This window comes from Lagenorhynchus albirostris, chromosome X (genome assembly GCF_949774975.1).
Source record: "Lagenorhynchus albirostris chromosome X, mLagAlb1.1, whole genome shotgun sequence".
Classification (NCBI taxonomy): domain Eukaryota; kingdom Metazoa; phylum Chordata; class Mammalia; order Artiodactyla; family Delphinidae; genus Lagenorhynchus; species Lagenorhynchus albirostris.
This window is the reverse complement of record NC_083116.1, coordinates 71,073,160-71,092,873: the sequence shown is the minus strand read 5'-3', so window position 1 is coordinate 71,092,873 and position 19,714 is coordinate 71,073,160. Positions and strand designations below refer to the sequence as shown.

At 49.6% G+C, this 19,714-nt stretch overlaps 1 protein-coding gene across 1 annotated transcript; it reads right to left on the bottom strand.

Moving 5' to 3' along the window:
* Window positions 1–7,414: 7,414 nt before the first annotated feature.
* LOC132513128 (uncharacterized protein CXorf49 homolog) lies at window positions 7,415–13,156 on the bottom strand. The gene is made up of 7 exons (XM_060137321.1): window positions 13,132–13,156; window positions 10,961–11,328; window positions 9,785–10,753; window positions 8,957–9,113; window positions 8,351–8,427; window positions 8,039–8,084; window positions 7,415–7,455 (listed from the first exon to the last, which is right to left on the bottom strand). Exons 1-7 carry the CDS (start codon window positions 13,154–13,156, stop codon window positions 7,415–7,417), a joined length of 1,683 nt encoding a protein of 560 aa, XP_059993304.1.
* Between the last annotated feature and the right edge of the window lie 6,558 nt (window positions 13,157–19,714).

The window sequence follows — 19,714 nt, the reverse complement described above, 5'->3', positions numbered from 1 at the left end:
ACAGTGGGACATAACCATGAGGCCATGTGACTGGCCTCACCTTTTCTGTCCGTTCTAGCATGTCTGCATCACTCAACCTTTTTGTTCCTTCCTCTGCCATCTGCCAATCCAAGGCAGGCATTTCCACTTCTCTCCTTATGGGCCATCACTTTCTCAAAGTTTCAAAGGGCCAGTCTGGCAGTGAATTTCCTCCACCTCCTGGAGTCCTTGCCCGTGTGTTAAATTCCATGGCATGAGAAAGCGCCTCCGCTCAGTAAAACTTGCTTATCCACTCTTATATTCCTGTCCACTTGATCCAGCACCCTCAAAATCCAATCCCAGGGATATTGCCCTGCTCCTGCCAGTACAGGCTTGTTATTTCTTGGTGTATAATTTCTTTTTCCCCTTATCAGGCTCGGCATATCCCAGTGAGTTTATGGGGAAGAGATGAGGGTTTCCCTGGGAGAGGCGTCTGTCACTTTGTGGGGGAGCAGACTCTGTAGCATCTACCAGCACAGGGCATGTGTTAGCTCTTGCTAGGGAAGGAAGGGCCACCCTGCAAGCTTTGAGGCCTCAGGACGTTTGGATCTGATAAGCCAACGTTTGGGGACATCCATGCCAATATACCCGGCCTACATTTCAGAGTCTGAAGTTTTTCCAAAAAGGGCCCTGACCTTCCCATAACAGGCCCGTGTTTGTCAAGGATGTATACATCTCTGGAGTTCTGCACTTACTGTTACCGCATAATCTGTGAGCTACTCAGCTGTCTCTGCAGGAGGCAAGGGCATTTTGTAAGCCACCAAGAAAACCCCATGAATCTTACACTTGGCCCTTAACTGTTTGGTAATGTCCCTTAGTTTCTCATTATGTCTTTGCAGGGCGCCAGTATAACAGTGATGAACAGCCGCCTCTGCCCTCCCTATAGACATAGTGCCCTCCCTACCATTCAAAGGCCTGAATCATCTCACAGGCCACAAGTAAGACCCTCCACTGGGATATTTTTCAAGGTACGTATGGATAAAACCTTAAGGAATCAGGAGGTAACCTTGTGCTAGAGATTATCCATGCCCCACATAGCACTCAAAATGGTATGCTCTTTGTCATTTGGGCAGTGAGTGAGCTGGTCCATAAACCCCATCTTATAGCTAACTTCTCAGACCACTCCTGGTACCACTTTTGTTAGTTTGGGTCCTCCAAAAATACGGACACCAAGGCATGATTGGACATGAAGGAACATGATGGGAGAATGGCATGTGAAGGATAAAGGAGAAGGAGCAGGAATGAGTCTTCTTCTTCAGGGTGCGATGCGGGTCTGACGTCTGTAAGAGAGACGTGGGGGAAAGGAGGGTCAGATAAGAAGAATCTCAGACGCAGTTTCATTCTAACAGTAACCTTTAGTTCCGTTTAGTTTAGTTTGTTCAGGCTCATGTGGAGTCCCCACCCTACAGCTGCCATTTAGAGGAGTCCCTGTCCTGAAGCAGTATGCCCCTGCCATGCTCAGTCACTGGCTGGGAGCTACCCAGAGGATGTGGGATCTTGGCACAAACAATGGTGGTGCCAGAGAAGTGGCAGCTGGCACTTGCCAATCTACTATGTTCCCTGCAGTGGATCGGAGGGGCATGTTTCTATGGCCACCACAAGGAAGCAGAAGTCATTTCCGTTTTGAGTGACTTTGTGGTGGGGAGCATAAGGACACAGGAAGTAAAGAAAGATTGGGAGGGAAATGATGGGATTTTGGATACATTAAGGTTGTGTTTCTTATAGGACATGCAGGTGGAATGCACTTAGAAATTTGGTTCTGGAACACCAGTGAGGGGTCAAAGCTAGAGAGAGATACAGACTTGGGAGTCATTCATTCCCTCAGTAAACTTTTATAGCAGTGTTTTTTCAAACGTCACCATAACCTTAGAAGTTCCTTGCATGGAAGCTCCAATTCCTTTCCCTTCACCCTCCTCAGAAGTAACCTCTATCCTTTGTCTTCATCGTTCCCTTCCTTTTCTTTAGTTATTCTCTACATAGGTTCATATTCCTAACAACGTTGGTTTTGCTGCATCCTTTGGTCTTTATGTAAATGGAATCATTTGTGTTGTTTCTGACTTCTCCCGTGTGATACTGTGTAACTGAGATTCATCCCTGTTGTCGCATGTGGCAGGCACTTGTTCATTTTCATTGCTGTACACTGTTCCACCAAATGAATATACAGTAGACTCTCATTATCATGATAGTTATTTGCAGTCTATAAAGTTGCCATGAACACTGAATTAGGCAATCCTGAAACATTGCTCCTAAGGGAAATACAATTTCAAGTTCCTACCATCCGCTGGTCACAACATTTTCATCGACTGATCGCTGCGTAATCATGTTTCATGTGTGTTTCTGTTTAAAGGCACTCTATTTAATACAAATATTATTGATTCATTAACACTGACCTCACAGCCAACAGCATTATAAATCATGCCTGAACAAGGTTTATGTAACACACATATTTTCTTGAGTGCACGTCATAGTCATTTTGCACTCAAGAACACTAGACAGTACTTCAGCACTAAGCTTGGAGGCCATCTTTAATTATGAAATCACCAACAAAGAAGCACAAAAATGCAAACTATGTGGCACCAAATAAATCATGAAAAGGACACTTGCTTGCAGTATGAGACTGAAACCAGAAGGCAGGGCGTCACCTTGTTTGACCTCAGTTGGGAACATATTCCACCAACTCAAATTTTTCACAGCTCTCTCGAACGAGGAGGAAAGCACTCTGGTACTGGTTTGTGGTTAAAAATGAATTTTAGCAAATAGGGGAATTTGCAAGTATGGAATCTACAAATAACAAGAATCAACCGTATCTCAACCTATGTATCCATTCTACTGTCAATGGGTAATTTGGGTTGTTTCCATTTGGGCAGATATTATTCATAGCGCTACTATAAACATTCTGGCGCATGTTTCCTGGTGCCCACGTACAAGAGCCTTCCAGGGCAGAGCTTTCCAACTTTTGGACCTGGGACTTTGAGGCCTTCATCTCCAGAGACAGCCTGACAGCAGCCCCTGGACCGCTTGGTTCTGGCCCTGAACAACTTTGTCATCTTACTCCTGTATGCCATACAATCATCATTTTCTGTGTGAGCCATAGAATCAAATGGCTGGGAAGCTGTGTTCCAGTGCTCATACTTAGGACTGAAATTGTCATCTCGTAGGGAAAGAAGATTTCCAACATTACTAGATCATGCCAGAGTTTGTACAATGGGGTCATGCTAATTTCTACTGCTATCAACAGTGTTTAACTGTTCCACATCCTCATCAACATTTGATATTAACAAAGTACAAAATTGTTGTCAATCTTGTGATAGTGAAATGGCGTCTCATTGTAGATTTAATCTGCAATTTCTTGATTAGTAATAATATTAGTAATAATATTGAGCAGCTTTTCATATGCTTGGCCTTGGGGATTTTCTTGTCTATGAGGTGTTCATTTAGTGTCTTTTGCCCATTTTCCCCTTGGGTTGCTTGCATATTTATTTGTGGAAGTTCTTTATGTATTCTATACTTTAATTCTTTGATGATTTCATGTTATGTAAATATCTTCTAGTTTTTAGCTTGCCTTCACTCTTTTTATCATACCTTTTAACGAACAAAAGCACTTCTTTTTAATTTTTCACAGCACTTTATTATGAAAAGTTCCATACAAGAAGATCACGGGACTTCCCTGGTGGCACAGCGGTTAGGAATCTGTCTGCCAATGTAGGGGACACGGGTTCGATCCCTGGTCCCAGAAGATCCCCTATGCCACGGAGCAACTAAGCCTGTGCGGCACAGCTACTGGAGCCTGTGCTCTAGAGCCTGCGTGCCACAACTGCTGAAGCCTGCGTGCCTAGAGCCCATGCTCCACAACAAGAGAAGCCACTGCAATGAGAAGCCCGCGCACCACAACGAAGAGTAGCCCCTGCTCACCGCAACTAGAGAAAGCCGGCGCGCAGCCACAGAGGCCCAGCGCAGCCAAATAAATAAATAAAATTTTAAAAGAAAGAAGAAGATCACAAGATGATCCGGGAAAGTTGAGGGGGGTACTTGCTGATCATGGACCACCTTCGCTCTCACCAGATGACCTTGCTTCCCATTTCATTGAGAGTATACAGGCAATCAGAAACAAACTTCCCTCATTCATAAATAGTTTTCTCTATTTTGGATCATTCCTATCAGCATACAAGTATGTTGTCGTTTCTCCCAATTAAAGAAAAGCTTCTTTTGATTCCAATTTCCCTTCAAGCGACACCATTTTTCTCTGCTCACCTTCACATAAAAACTCCTTAAGAGTCAGTGTATACTTGCTGTGTCAAATTCTTCTCTTCTCATTCACTCTTTCTCTCCTTTCCATTTAACAATTCTCTATTGAGGGCTTACCACATGCCAGGTACTGTTCTAACACATGGTGCTACATCACTGAGAAAAACAGATGACGTTCCTTCCCTCAAGAGCTTACATTTCTGTCATAGGCCTATTGGCAATATTTTCTCAATCTTCAACTATGTCCATTCCTTTGTTGTTGGAAATCACTTTCCTGGGCCCAGTTTCAATCTTTATTGGTTGCCTAGAGTGTCGCTCCTAGAACACTCCTTTACCAAAACCCTAAGTGGGATCTTCTGCTTCCTAGAACTAATGTCTTCATTGTTCTTGGTTTACCACAGTGTTTTGATGGGACTCATTCTCCAGGTACCATGGGTGATAATTTCTTTTAAGACTTTGCATGAACAAATATTACCTTTAATATTACCTTTAATTTCATGCTTATTTGATAGCTGATATATAATTTCAGGCTGAAAAGTTTTCTGACTTTCAATGTCACTTTTGAGAATGCTGGTACTATTTTGCATGCCATTATGATTCCCAAGCCTTTATGTATGACACATTTAATTTTTTTAGTTACATATATTTTGATTTATTACATAGTAAAATTAACTTTTTTGTTTTCAGTACCATGAGTTTTAACACATGGACAGATTTGTGTAACTATCACCACAATCAGGATACAAAACAGTTCCATCAGCCCCAAAATCTCCCTCATTCTGCTGCTTTGTAGTCAAACCATCTCCCCCATCCCAAACCTCTGATAACTGGTGATCTGTTTCCCATCCCTATAGTTTTACCTTTTCCAAATATTATACAAACACAATCACACAGTATGTAACATTTTGAGACTGGCTTCTTTCATTTAGCATAATGCATTTGCGATTCATCCAAGTTGTTGCATGTATCAAGAGTTCCTTCCTTTGTATTGTTAAAAAATGTTTCATTTATAGATGTATGGTTTTATTCGTTCATCTGTTGAATAACATCTTGATTGCTTTCAGTTTGGGGTGACTATGAATAAGGTTTCTATGAACATTCTGTTAACATTCTATTAACATCCATAGTGTGCAGTGGGAAGCGAGTTCCTGTGATGGCTGTCTCCAGCCTGTAGTTAGCTTCACTCTCTCCAGAGTGTCTGCAGGGACACATGACCTGGAATGACTGTCTCTACTGGTCAGAGGCAGGTCCAAGGTCTAAGCTAGCTCTGTTTCCTCGAAGTGCACACACACTCATTGGTAATGGCCTCAGCTCAGTGGGGAGCAGTGCCGGAGCAAGAGGGGCTAGAACATAAGCCTGGTACAGGCTGGGTGGGGCACTGGGTACATTCTAGGAATCCAGCCAGAGGCCTGGGCAGCAATCAAGCCCACCTTCTCCAGGGAGGGATTTGAGGCGAAGGATTAAGTCCCACGAACGTTCTTTTCTGACCCTGAGGTCTGTGACTGTCCCATCCCACCTGTGGTCTGCCCACCTGAACTCATGCCGTGGACTCTGGAAGGGAGTCAGGGTGAGAATATGGGGGAAGGGTGGACCCAAGTGCTCCCCATTGTCCAGGTGCAGTCACTCCTTACTTCCCATCCTCACTGCGCCCATCCTGCCCCTGTCCCGGGTAGCTCATGTTGGGTGGCCTCATATATGGGTCCCCTGATTCTAAGATGAGCTACTCTGAGGAGCCACCCTTCCCAATCTCATTCCATCCACACCCACAGTAGTTGTCAGACATCACAGGAACACAGAGTAGGATCGAGAGCCACCTCCAGCGAATCCAACATTTCGAGCATCCCGACACCCTGTCGTGGGGTTTGGTGACTTCTGCATCATCCCTCTCCTATGTTTTGGGAATTTAAGGACAACCCTTGAACAAAACAGATCCGACCCTTGCTTTTGCTCATTCAATGCCTTACAGAACCTGGACCAGCCTCTACTCCCTTTACTCCCTGAATCACATCTTTCTCCCTCAAGGGAGATTACCCCTGATTACATTTATTCACACACAGGGACACACCAACCTTGAATGGCCAATCTACCATCATACCCCCTTTTGTGTAGTAAAACACCGGTCTTTCGGGAAGGGTGTCAGGCAGAACCACCCTTGCCTCACTCAAACACAAATCTGTCCCTCTGAGTCTCAGGCTGGTACAGCCCTGGGTCCTGGCTGAGGGAAGGAAGTGCTCCCCAACCTCGAGTGAGGGGGAAATCGACCATGGAGTTCAGACTCAATCTCGTGTGTCCTAAAGAGGCAGTCTGGGAGATTGAGCTGGGACACGGAAATATCATTTCCAGGAAAATCTGTGTCACGGGGCTGGTGGAAGAGTATTTGACGGGGACCATGCAACAACACAGACCTACTAACCACACTCGCCATAGAACCTGACAGGCCAATTTCCACTCAAGGGTGTACAGACGACCCGGCTGGAGGAGGGTGGTCAGCTGGCTAGGGCAGGGAGGATGTGAATGCTTCCAGATTGGAGCTCTGGAAGGGGGTCATGAGTTCCTGCTGATGGGAAGGGTGAATGGCAGAGATGAATGGGAACCGCCAGACCCCAGAGGAGGAGGGGGGTTTGGAGAGAGCTAGAAGAGGGCCTTCGGGGGAAAGGGAGGACGTGCCAATGTGGCCAGGCAGAGCACACACAGGACCCAGACCTGGGACACTCCGCTGGCTTGACTGCAGGGATGGTAGCAGAGGCTGGCCCAGAGTCCCCACCACAGGATGCCACAGATACCGTTCTGGAAAAGGCTCTGACGTGGAGCAGCGCCCCGCCCCGGCCCCCTACCCCGACCCCGACCCCTACCCCTCCAGAGAGAAGGCAGAACACAGAATATGAGAGGTACTTTAATTGGAAACTGCTGTGAAACTGGGGCGGGGCGGGGGCAAAACAAGGGGGAGAGGAAGCCCTAGCTGAGGCAGAACAGGAGGGAACGAGCTTGGCCACAGCTCCAGGGCCCCAAACAGCTGCTCCTTTTGCAGGAAGACGCTGGGCTCAACCTGTGAAACAGCAGAGTCAGGGAAGAGCCTCAAGCCAGGGCCAGCCCCCAGCCCTGCTCAACAGCCAGGACTGTGGGAAGGGGTACGGTGTGTGTAACACTCACTTCAAAGGGTCTGCAACTTGTCAGCCAGGTACTGCATGGCGGCTGCAACAGGGACAGGCATTAGCAGGCGCTCCAGACAGAGGGATACAGAAGCCCGTCCCCCTATCCCCGTGAGGAACCGCCTAGCCCTGATACCTGAAACCCCTCCAGACCCGATGCAAAGAGCTCTGGGCCTGATCACTCCCCACCACCCAAATTGAATGTGGAACCGGTTCCTAAAGGGAAACAAAATGTGCCAGCAGCTCTCATGCTGTGGGCCGTGCCACAACCACTCAGAACTTGTCACACACACAAACAAACCATCCAACAAGAACCTTAGAAGCCACACCAAGCAGCAGTTCAAGGGAAAAATCAACGAGGCATCTCTAAAAGTCCTATCAGAAGGACATTCCCTAGGACTGGTCTGGTTGTCAAAGTGTGCATGCAGTCCAGACAGTACTTTGCTATTTGTACACACGCCCAGTTGTACATGCACAGCCAGCTCCAGGGCCAGGCCTGAGAGGTTCTCCTCCCCACAGGGATGATCGTCCCTGCCAGGCCCACCGCACCTGCAGCCCACCCCCACCCCAGATGCCCACCCGGGTTCTTCACTAAGACACCGCTCTCCGGCCCTGGTTCCTCATACCAAGTTGCTCCTTAAGTTCGTCTACTTCTCTCTTTAGCTCGAGACACTAGGCCAGCAGACAGAGGAGGAAGAGAAATGATTAGTATACTCTGGCCTCCTCTCTCCTCCACCTTCTCCTCTCCCCCGGGCCCTCCACCCCAAAGCCGGGTGGTCAGACTGGCAAGGGCTCCTCAGTGGAAAGGAGGTGGGCTCCCTCCGTGGGGTACGTGATGGGGGCAGGGGAGGGGGAGCCCACACATGTCAGCTGAACTTGGACCCAGATCCCACCCTCGAGTTTGGGCCTGCATTTCCAGGATGCAGAGGAAGCATTACCCAAGGACAGCAGGGCGTTCCCAGTGGCTGCTGCTGCGTTTCCGGTCTTGGGGGATGGTCAAGTGGCCCCCGGTCACCTGAGAGGGAAAGGACACACAATCCAGCTTCCCAGGCTCCCAGTGAGGTGGAAAGGGCCAAGCGGGCTCTAAAGTGAGGTGAGGCAGCACCACCCTCTGCTGGCAACCAGCCGCCCCTGCTCTGCCCAGCAGCCGGAACCTTGTCTCTGGGCCTGCCTCCCCTGTTCCCCGGGGGCAGCCATTTCGCCATTGTGGTCCCCAAACAACGTGGCTCTGGATTCGACCCTCCCAGAGCTGCAGCCACAGCCAGCACGTGGGAGAGCAATGTGGCCGAACAGGACTTAACAGAAAAGGCTGTTCCCCTGCAAGTCTACACCCGGAGCAGCTGTTTGGGGCACTGCCACCGATCACCCCGGCCACACAAACCCCACACAGAGGATGATGTGGCTCAAGGCCAGCCCTGCCAGCACCCCGTCTCCTGTGGGAGAAGCTGCCTGGGAGCAAGGCTGTGCCCCCGGCAGAGACAGAGGCAGAGGTTTCTGTCCTCAACCCCTCTTCCCTCCCCTCATATCAAACCCACGACACTCACCTGAGGGGGCAGGCCCCCTGGGCATGACTTCTCCCTGGTTCAGGGCCAAGGGTTCTGAGTTTCCTGGATCTTGGGGGCCTCTGGTGTTGACGTCGCCACTGCTGGCTTTTCTACGATGCATGCGCAGACAAGATGTCCCTGGCCTGTGAGTGAGCAGCTGAAACAAAAATTTCTCACCGATTTGGACTAAGGAAGTGTGTGTGTGTGTGTCTGTGTGTGTGTGTGTGTGTGTGTGTGTGTGTGTGTGTGTGAGAGAGAGAGAGAGAGTGAGAGAGAGACAGAGAGAGAGAGAGAGAGAGTTGTGTGATTCGGGCCAGGGTGAGGCAGGGAATTGGGAAGGGAATTGAAAGGCTGATCTCATTAGCACTTTCTCCCTCAGTCAGCCCCAGGCCAGCAGGCAGAGCTGATCTAGGCACAACAGTGGGACACTGAGAAAGCCCAGGCCCCCTGCAAGGAAGGTCTGGGGAACAGCTAGGAAGGAGGATTCAGGAAGCTGGTGAGTCTAAATACTGAGGCTTTCCGGGGAAGCTTTTAAGGGATCCCCCGACCCAATTCAGCTACCAGCCCTCCCTTCCATCCCAGCCCAAGTCTCTCAGAGGAGGCTGGAAAGAGGCCAAGGGTGGAGAACCGGGCCCAGGACACCCGAAGTGCTACCTTAATGTTTGTCCCTAGGAAAAGGAGCCCGATCTGGCATCGTAATGACCCAGTGACCGAGGGGCACCGAATGCTGACCCGTGAGGGGTGGACAGAGGCACCATGGGTGAAGACGTGTGCCCTGGGTGCTGTGGGGGGGGGAGTGGGGAGAGAGGAGGAGCATGGCCTACTCACTTGGCCCTTTGGGGCTGGGTCTCTATTTGGGTCCTTATCTTCTCCCGCCACCGCCTCAGACTCCCTTGCCCACCTGACCACGGATTTCTTCCCAGCACCACTGTGCTTGGACTGTTTGGTTCCCGAAAGGACCAAGGTATAACTCTTGGGTCTCCCAGGCAGCGGAATACCAGAGATTGGGGGGAAGGTGGCCGGTTCCACGGGAGTTGCCGAGATTCGCTGCCCCCGGGAACCGAAGGTTCCCCCCAGGGCAAGTTTGGATGCTCCCCCAACGGATTTCTTCTCCTGGGCTCCGTTCTTCCTAGGATTGACCCGCGGCAGGCCACCTGCAGCAGCAGCAGAAACAGAAGCAGCAGCAGCAGCTCCCGGGTAGCTGGGCTTGCTGCCCCCCTTGCCCCACAGCACGCTCTGCATTTTCTTAGGGGAAGAGATGCCCTGCTCTCCCACGCCCTGCCTTTCCACAACCGAAGAGAGTCCTCGCGGAGCCGAGGACAGGGAAGAGCCTGTCACGTGACGGTAATTCTCCCTGACTTGGAACTTCGAGTGTCTGGGAGTGTCCCCGGGATCCTCGGGTCTGCTGGGCTTGGCCTGGCCTCCTCCTCTGCGGTAAGTGCTCACCGTCATCAGCTGTGTCTCACTGAATTCATCTGAGGACTCGGAGTCGGACAGCAGCCAGGCCAGGCCTTCCGCGGAGCGCCGCTGGCGATCCGCAGCCACGTTCAACCTACGCTTAGTGCCTCTCTTAGGGCTCCCCAAGGCCCGGCCCGCTTCAGGCCCACCGAGGTGGAGAGGGCCGGCTGGAGCCGTCGACGCCTCCCCACAGCTCTGGCCGGGCGCTCCTCGACCGCCGGGACCCGCCTCGAGGCGCAGTGTCGACCCAGTGGCCTCTTTGAAGGCAGTGGACCTCTCCGGGGACGGGTACCTGCGGACGCCCAGCACGTCCTGGTCGGTCAGCTGCTGCAGGTTGGCCTCCTTGGCCGCCTCAGACTCGTCGATCAGGTCCAGGAGGTCCCTCGTGTGCTCATGTGGGGAGCCAGGTCGGCCTTCGCGGCCCCACAGCACCGGCCCTCGCGCTTCCAGCATCTCCCGCTCAGACTCGAAGCCCTCGGGGTCCGGGTATCTGCGGACGCCCAGCACATCCTGGTCGGTCAGCTGCTGCAGGTTGGCCTCCTTGGCCGCCTCAGACTCGTCGATCAGGTCCAGGAGGTCCCTCGTGTGCTCATGTGGGGAGCCAGGTCGGCCTTCGCGGCCCCACAGCACCGGCCCTCGCCCTTCCAGCATCTCCCGCTTCGACTGGAAGCCCTCGGGGTCCGGGAAGCCGCCTCCGCCCTTGCCGCTCCGCGGCTCCCCAGGCTCGGGGCCTGGGTCGGGCCCCGGCGGGACTGCGGGGCCGGCTATGCGAACGCCGGCCCGCTCCCTGACTTTTGGGCGGACACGCCTTCTCAACACATACACCTCATCCGGGGAGCTCATGTCGCGACCCGGGTGGCCCCAGAACCGGGGCGACGGTCGATGGCCCGAGTCGCGGTCGCGGTCACGGCGGGCTAGGCGGGCGGCGCTCAGAAGGGAGCGTCAGCCACCTCACGCGCCGCACGAGCTCGCCTCAAAAGAAAGGACGCGCCACTTTCAGCGCGCCTCTCACGCCCGCGCCGCAGCCTCCTCATTGGTCCGGCCCCCGCCAACCAGCGGGCTCCTTGTTCGCCCGCCCCCGTCGAGACCTAACCAATGGGGCCGAGGGCCTCTGGTTTGCTCGCAAGCCCGTGGGCGGTCCGGGCAGTTGGCTGGTGAAGGAGGTGGTGGGAGTGCCTCCCTCTGTCAAGCCTCTGGGCCCGCCTCCTCCTGTCCCGCCTCCCCTTTCTGGTTAGAGTCACAGCTCTGAGCCTCCGTTTCCCATGTATACAGGGGGTCGAGGGCGTCGGCGAGTGAGGGCGCCGGGCTCCAGGGGTGGTGAGGATGAAACGTCAAGATGGAGGCGCTGGATGCCTAGCACGCGCCGAAAGCATTTGCCAGCCTCCCTTCCACCGCAAGCCTTAAGACCCAACAGGAGAATGGGCACAGGAGTCCCGCAGTCAGTGATCAGGGGTCGGCCAGAGAGCAAAGGGATCGTATTTTCGTTCTGTAAGGTCTCTGTCTCAACTGCTCCATCAAATGTGGCTCAGCAGACGTTACTGGCAGGCGGGTGTGGCAGATAGACTTGGGGTTGGCCTCGCTCCATCAGTCCTTCCCCCTCTCTGAGGCAAATTCAAAGAAGAGGAAATCGCAGTGGCCAGTTACACCCCAAAAGATGCTCCCCACCGCTGGTCCTGGAGATGTGAACTAAAACCACGAATCGGGTTTCACACACTAGGTTGACAACCTTCAAAGAGCTTAACCATTCCGAGGGTGGGAGAGGTTAGGAGCAAACCCCTGTGGCGGTGGTGCAAGAGACGCATTTGGGAGGTAATTTGGCAGAATCCATTGAAAGCAACTTAGTGCCGGCACGCACTCTGTGCCTGGCACTCTTCTAAGCGCTGGGCATAAATAATAATGCATCCGCGTGACACGCCTTTAACTATAGTACCAACTATTACTGGCCTCTTCCCGGTGAGGAAACAGGCACTGAGAGGTTCGGCCACTGGCCCAAGGTCATTCGGCTCGTGGGGATCAGCGGCAGGATTGAAACCAATCAATCTGACTCCAGAGTCCTTGCTTTTAGCCCAAGATCTTTAAAAGGAAGGAAGAAAGAATCTATTTCCTCTATGCTCCTGCAAGTCCGCTGCCTGGTACTTCTTCCGGAGACACGCTGGTACCTGTAGTGTACAAGAACACATGCACAAGGGAGTTGGTGATGGGAAAAACTGGGAACACTCCAAATTCCCGTCAGTAAGGAAATGGATGAATGCAACGTGGCTTAGCATCCAGTAGCATAAAGCGTGGCAGTCCAACGGAATGCATCAGGCCATTCTCACAGCTTTCGAAAGCATCCGCCTGACTTCCAACTGCAAGTTGCAGAACGATGGCTTTGGATTCACATTTGTAAGTTAAATCACTTGCGTGCGTGGGCACACGCACACACACCAGTCAATCCTATGTGATATATGAGAATTCATTTAAGTATATGTACAAGTATGTTTTAAAGTTTTGAAGGACGCACAACCAAGGCCTACCAGTTGTGATGGCGGTGGGTGTGGATAGCCAGGTGTCTCTCAATTTTTCTTGGAACTGTCAGTTCTCAGCTCCCCTGAGCTGAGCAGTACTGATGTCTGGGGAGTGGTGCCTCCCTTGGTTTCTATACGGCCCATGGGTGTTAGAATTTCCCGTGTCTGCCACCCCACTCCTACTCTGACACCGCTCCATTCCTCCCATACCTTCCTTCTGCTCCTTCCCGTTCATACTCCTCTGTCTTCAGTCACCTCTCTCTCCTGCCACCTGCTCTGGCTGACCTCCTGGAGAGTCCTGGGGTGTCTGAACCCCTCTTGCCTGTGGAACTCAAAGGCCCAGTTTTCTGGGTCTGCACCTGAGAAGCTGGCCGTGCTGGAGCAGTTTCAGAGCAGGGGAGATTGGGTGCACTGTAAATCTGCAATCCTCCTCCTCGAGCCTGCCCCCGATGGTGCCTGCCCGTTTGTGGATACCGCCCTCTTCCACTTCTCCCAGTGACTTTTTAAGTCATGGTGTGCTATTTCAAATATGTTAAAATGGATAAGGAAGGATATAGCAAAATCTCCTGCATCCACCAGCACCCTAGGAAACATTACCAGTGGATTCAGTGGAAGCCTCCGTCTTCCCTCTCACCATTTCCATTCCCTTCCTCCCTCCCCCAGAGAGAGACTCCCAGAACTTCTTCTCACCTTCTCCACTCTCTTCGTCCCTGTGGCTCTCCTACCTCCTCTTCCCCTGCATCCCATACGTCTCCAATGATGTCACTAATCTCTGCTTTAGCCCCCTATGCTCACCAGGATCCAATACTGCTTTTGACTTACTCTCTTGGCCTGGGGTGGGAGCCAGTGTCAGAGGTTCCTCTTGGCTTTCCCCACCGGGATAGCTCTTACCCCACAGAGCAGTGACCCAATGTGGAAGTCATTGCTCCAACTGCCAAGTGTATCACTTATCATTATCAGCTTGGGGACTGGAGAAATGACCGCTATTTTGGTCCAGGGACCCATTCAGCTCACTGTGAACCGGTCTCTATTCCCAACTCCTTTTAATGTCAGGGCCTCATAAGCCCCATTCTAATGGGGCCCCATCATGACACTTTGGGCCTCCTGGATCAATGTCAGCTCAGATCCTGTGTCCAGTAGTAGTAGAAGTGTCTGGGTCTTTTTCTAGCCTCCGGGTACAGTCACCTGAGAACTGGCAGTCATTCTCTTTAGGGACGGTCATAACCCACTGCCTTGTTTCTGGATCCTTCCTCCTCAGGACTCATCCACCTCTTCAGTGGGGCCAGTCTCTGAATTGGCTCAGGACCAGGAACTGAGCAGGAGACTGTGGCTTTTTAGCGGGATGATGGCCCTCCTTCTCTTGCATTCTTGCCTTTTGCTGGCTGTCGTTGCCCCTAGGGAGCCATGCTGTCTGAGCCATCTTCTCAGCTTTCTGCCGGTCAAGCAGGCACTCTTGACTGCCCCTCTGACCTTGCTGGTCGTTACTGGAAATGTGGTCTGCTGGCATCTCTTGGTTAAGAGCTGCCCTCTGCCCTCTATCATGTCAAATTCGTTGGCTCCCATGGGTGGTAATGAGCCCAGGTCGGGACCACTTTCCTTCCATCATTGGCATTGGCCTCCAGAGGGGAGCAACCACCAAACTTCTAGTGATGCTGGGGCTCCTCTCACCAGAACGCTCCTGATGGCTTTGGTGTCCTCTCGGCCCTACAGTGGGACATGTGTCCTACAGTGGGATGTGTCCTCTCAGCCCTACAGTGGGACATAACCATGAGGCCATGTGACTGGCCTCACCTTTTCTGTCCGTTCTAGCATGTCTGCATCACTCAACCTTTTTGTTCCTTCCTCTGCCATCTGCCAATCCAAGGCAGGCATTTCCACTTCTCTCCTTATGGGCCATCACTTTCTCAAAGTTTCAAAGGGCCAGTCTGGCAGTGAATTTCCTCCACCTCCTGGAGTCCTTGCCCGTGTGTTAAATTCCATGGCATGAGAAAGCGCCTCCGCTCAGTAAAACTTGCTTATCCACTCTTATATTCCTGTCCACTTGATCCAGCACCCTCAAAATCCAATCCCAGGGATATTGCCCTGCTCCTGCCAGTACAGGCTTGTTATTTCTTGGTGTATAATTTCTTTTTCCCCTTATCAGGCTCGGCATATCCCAGTGAGTTTATGGGGAAGAGATGAGGGTTTCCCTGGGAGAGGCGTCTGTCACTTTGTGGGGGAGCAGACTCTGTAGCATCTACCAGCACAGGGCATGTGTTAGCTCTTGCTAGGGAAGGAAGGGCCACCCTGCAAGCTTTGAGGCCTCAGGACGTTTGGATCTGATAAGCCAACGTTTGGGGACATCCATGCCAATATACCCGGCCTACATTTCAGAGTCTGAAGTTTTTCCAAAAAGGGCCCTGACCTTCCCATAACAGGCCCGTGTTTGTCAAGGATGTATACATCTCTGGAGTTCTGCACTTACTGTTACCGCATAATCTGTGAGCTACTCAGCTGTCTCTGCAGGAGGCAAGGGCATTTTGTAAGCCACCAAGAAAACCCCATGAATCTTACACTTGGCCCTTAACTGTTTGGTAATGTCCCTTAGTTTCTCATTATGTCTTTGCAGGGCGCCAGTATAACAGTGATGAACAGCCGCCTCTGCCCTCCCTATAGACATAGTGCCCTCCCTACCATTCAAAGGCCTGAATCATCTCACAGGCCACAAGTAAGACCCTCCACTGGGATATTTTTCAAGGTACGTATGGATAAAACCTTAAGGAATCAGGAGGTAACCTTGTGCTAGAGATTATCCATGCCCCACATAGCACTCAAAATGGTACGCTCTTTGTCATTTGGGCAGTGAGTGAGCTGGTCCATAAACCCCATCTTATAGCTAACTTCTCAGACCACTCCTGGTACCACTTTTGTTAGTTTGGGTCCTCCAAAAATACGGACACCAAGGCATGATTGGACATGAAGGAACATGATGGGAGAATGGCATGTGAAGGATAAAGGAGAAGGAGCAGGAATGAGTCTTCTTCTTCAGGGTGTGATGCGGGTCTGACGTCTGTAAGAGAGACGTGGGGGAAAGGAGGGTCAGATAAGAAGAATCTCAGACGCAGTTTCATTCTAACAGTAACCTTTAGTTCCGTTTAGTTTAGTTTGTTCAGGCTCATGTGGAGTCCCCACCCTACAGCTGCCATTTAGAGGAGTCCCTGTCCTGAAGCAGTATGCCCCTGCCATGCTCAGTCACTGGCTGGGAGCTACCCAGAGGATGTGGGATCTTGGCACAAACAATGGTGGTGCCAGAGAAGTGGCAGCTGGCACTTGCCAATCTACTATGTTCCCTGCAGTGGATCGGAGGGGCATGTTTCTATGGCCACCACAAGGAAGCAGAAGTCATTTCCGTTTTGAGTGACTTTGTGGTGGGGAGCATAAGGACACAGGAAGTAAAGAAAGATTGGGAGGGAAATGATGGGATTTTGGATACATTAAGGTTGTGTTTCTTATAGGACATGCAGGTGGAATGCACTTAGAAATTTGGTTCTGGAACACCAGTGAGGGGTCAAAGCTAGAGAGAGATACAGACTTGGGAGTCATTCATTCCCTCAGTAAACTTTTATAGCAGTGTTTTTTCAAACGTCACCATAACCTTAGAAGTTCCTTGCATGGAAGCTCCAATTCCTTTCCCTTCACCCTCCTCAGAAGTAACCTCTATCCTTTGTCTTCATCGTTCCCTTCCTTTTCTTTAGTTATTCTCTACATAGGTTCATATTCCTAACAACGTTGGTTTTGCTGCATCCTTTGGTCTTTATGTAAATGGAATCATTTGTGTTGTTTCTGACTTCTCCCGTGTGATACTGTGTAACTGAGATTCATCCCTGTTGTCGCATGTGGCAGGCACTTGTTCATTTTCATTGCTGTACACTGTTCCACCAAATGAATATACAGTAGACTCTCATTATCATGATAGTTATTTGCAGTCTATAAAGTTGCCATGAACACTGAATTAGGCAATCCTGAAACATTGCTCCTAAGGGAAATACAATTTCAAGTTCCTACCATCCGCTGGTCACAACATTTTCATCGACTGATCGCTGCGTAATCATGTTTCATGTGTGTTTCTGTTTAAAGGCACTCTATTTAATACAAATATTATTGATTCATTAACACTGACCTCACAGCCAACAGCATTATAAATCATGCCTGAACAAGGTTTATGTAACACACATATTTTCTTGAGTGCACGTCATAGTCATTTTGCACTCAAGAACACTAGACAGTACTTCAGCACTAAGCTTGGAGGCCATCTTTAATTATGAAATCACCAACAAAGAAGCACAAAAATGCAAACTATGTGGCACCAAATAAATCATGAAAAGGACACTTGCTTGCAGTATGAGACTGAAACCAGAAGGCAGGGCGTCACCTTGTTTGACCTCAGTTGGGAACATATTCCACCAACTCAAATTTTTCACAGCTCTCTCGAACGAGGAGGAAAGCACTCTGGTACTGGTTTGTGGTTAAAAATGAATTTTAGCAAATAGGGGAATTTGCAAGTATGGAATCTACAAATAACAAGAATCAACCGTATCTCAACCTATGTATCCATTCTACTGTCAATGGGTAATTTGGGTTGTTTCCATTTGGGCAGATATTATTCATAGCGCTACTATAAACATTCTGGCGCATGTTTCCTGGTGCCCACGTACAAGAGCCTTCCAGGGCAGAGCTTTCCAACTTTTGGACCTGGGACTTTGAGGCCTTCATCTCCAGAGACAGCCTGACAGCAGCCCCTGGACCGCTTGGTTCTGGCCCTGAACAACTTTGTCATCTTACTCCTGTATGCCATACAATCATCATTTTCTGTGTGAGCCATAGAATCAAATGGCTGGGAAGCTGTGTTCCAGTGCTCATACTTAGGACTGAAATTGTCATCTCGTAGGGAAAGAAGATTTCCAACATTACTAGATCATGCCAGAGTTTGTACAATGGGGTCATGCTAATTTCTACTGCTATCAACAGTGTTTAACTGTTCCACATCCTCATCAACATTTGATATTAACAAAGTACAAAATTGTTGTCAATCTTGTGATAGTGAAATGGCGTCTCATTGTAGATTTAATCTGCAATTTCTTGATTAGTAATAATATTAGTAATAATATTGAGCAGCTTTTCATATGCTTGGCCTTGGGGATTTTCTTGTCTATGAGGTGTTCATTTAGTGTCTTTTGCCCATTTTCCCCTTGGGTTGTTTGCATATTTATTTGTGGAAGTTCTTTATGTATTCTATACTTTAATTCTTTGATGATTTCATGTTATGTAAATATCTTCTAGTTTTTAGCTTGCCTTCACTCTTTTTATCATACCTTTTAACGAACAAAAGCACTTCTTTTTAATTTTTCACAGCACTTTATTATGAAAAGTTCCATACAAGAAGATCACGGGACTTCCCTGGTGGCACAGCGGTTAGGAATCTGTCTGCCAATGTAGGGGACACGGGTTCGATCCCTGGTCCCAGAAGATCCCCTATGCCACGGAGCAACTAAGCCTGTGCGGCACAGCTACTGGAGCCTGTGCTCTAGAGCCTGCGTGCCACAACTGCTGAAGCCTGCGTGCCTAGAGCCCATGCTCCACAACAAGAGAAGCCACTGCAATGAGAAGCCCGCGCACCACAACGAAGAGTAGCCCCTGCTCACCGCAACTAGAGAAAGCCGGCGCGCAGCCACAGAGGCCCAGCGCAGCCAAATAAATAAATAAAATTTTAAAAGAAAGAAGAAGATCACAAGATGATCCGGGAAAGTTGAGGGGGGTACTTGCTGATCATGGACCACCTTCGCTCTCACCAGATGACCTTGCTTCCCATTTCATTGAGAGTATACAGGCAATCAGAAACAAACTTCCCTCATTCATAAATAGTTTTCTCTATTTTGGATCATTCCTATCAGCATACAAGTATGTTGTCGTTTCTCCCAATTAAAGAAAAGCTTCTTTTGATTCCAATTTCCCTTCAAGCGACACCATTTTTCTCTGCTCACCTTCACATAAAAACTCCTTAAGAGTCAGTGTATACTTGCTGTGTCAAATTCTTCTCTTCTCATTCACTCTTTCTCTCCTTTCCATTTAACAATTCTCTATTGAGGGCTTACCACATGCCAGGTACTGTTCTAACACATGGTGCTACATCACTGAGAAAAACAGATGACGTTCCTTCCCTCAAGAGCTTACATTTCTGTCATAGGCCTATTGGCAATATTTTCTCAATCTTCAACTATGTCCATTCCTTTGTTGTTGGAAATCACTTTCCTGGGCCCAGTTTCAATCTTTATTGGTTGCCTAGAGTGTCGCTCCTAGAACACTCCTTTACCAAAACCCTAAGTGGGATCTTCTGCTTCCTAGAACTAATGTCTTCATTGTTCTTGGTTTACCACAGTGTTTTGATGGGACTCATTCTCCAGGTACCATGGGTGATAATTTCTTTTAAGACTTTGCATGAACAAATATTACCTTTAATATTACCTTTAATTTCATGCTTATTTGATAGCTGATATATAATTTCAGGCTGAAAAGTTTTCTGACTTTCAATGTCACTTTTGAGAATGCTGGTACTATTTTGCATGCCATTATGATTCCCAAGCCTTTATGTATGACACATTTAATTTTTTTAGTTACATATATTTTGATTTATTACATAGTAAAATTAACTTTTTTGTTTTCAGTACCATGAGTTTTAACACATGGACAGATTTGTGTAACTATCACCACAATCAGGATACAAAACAGTTCCATCAGCCCCAAAATCTCCCTCATT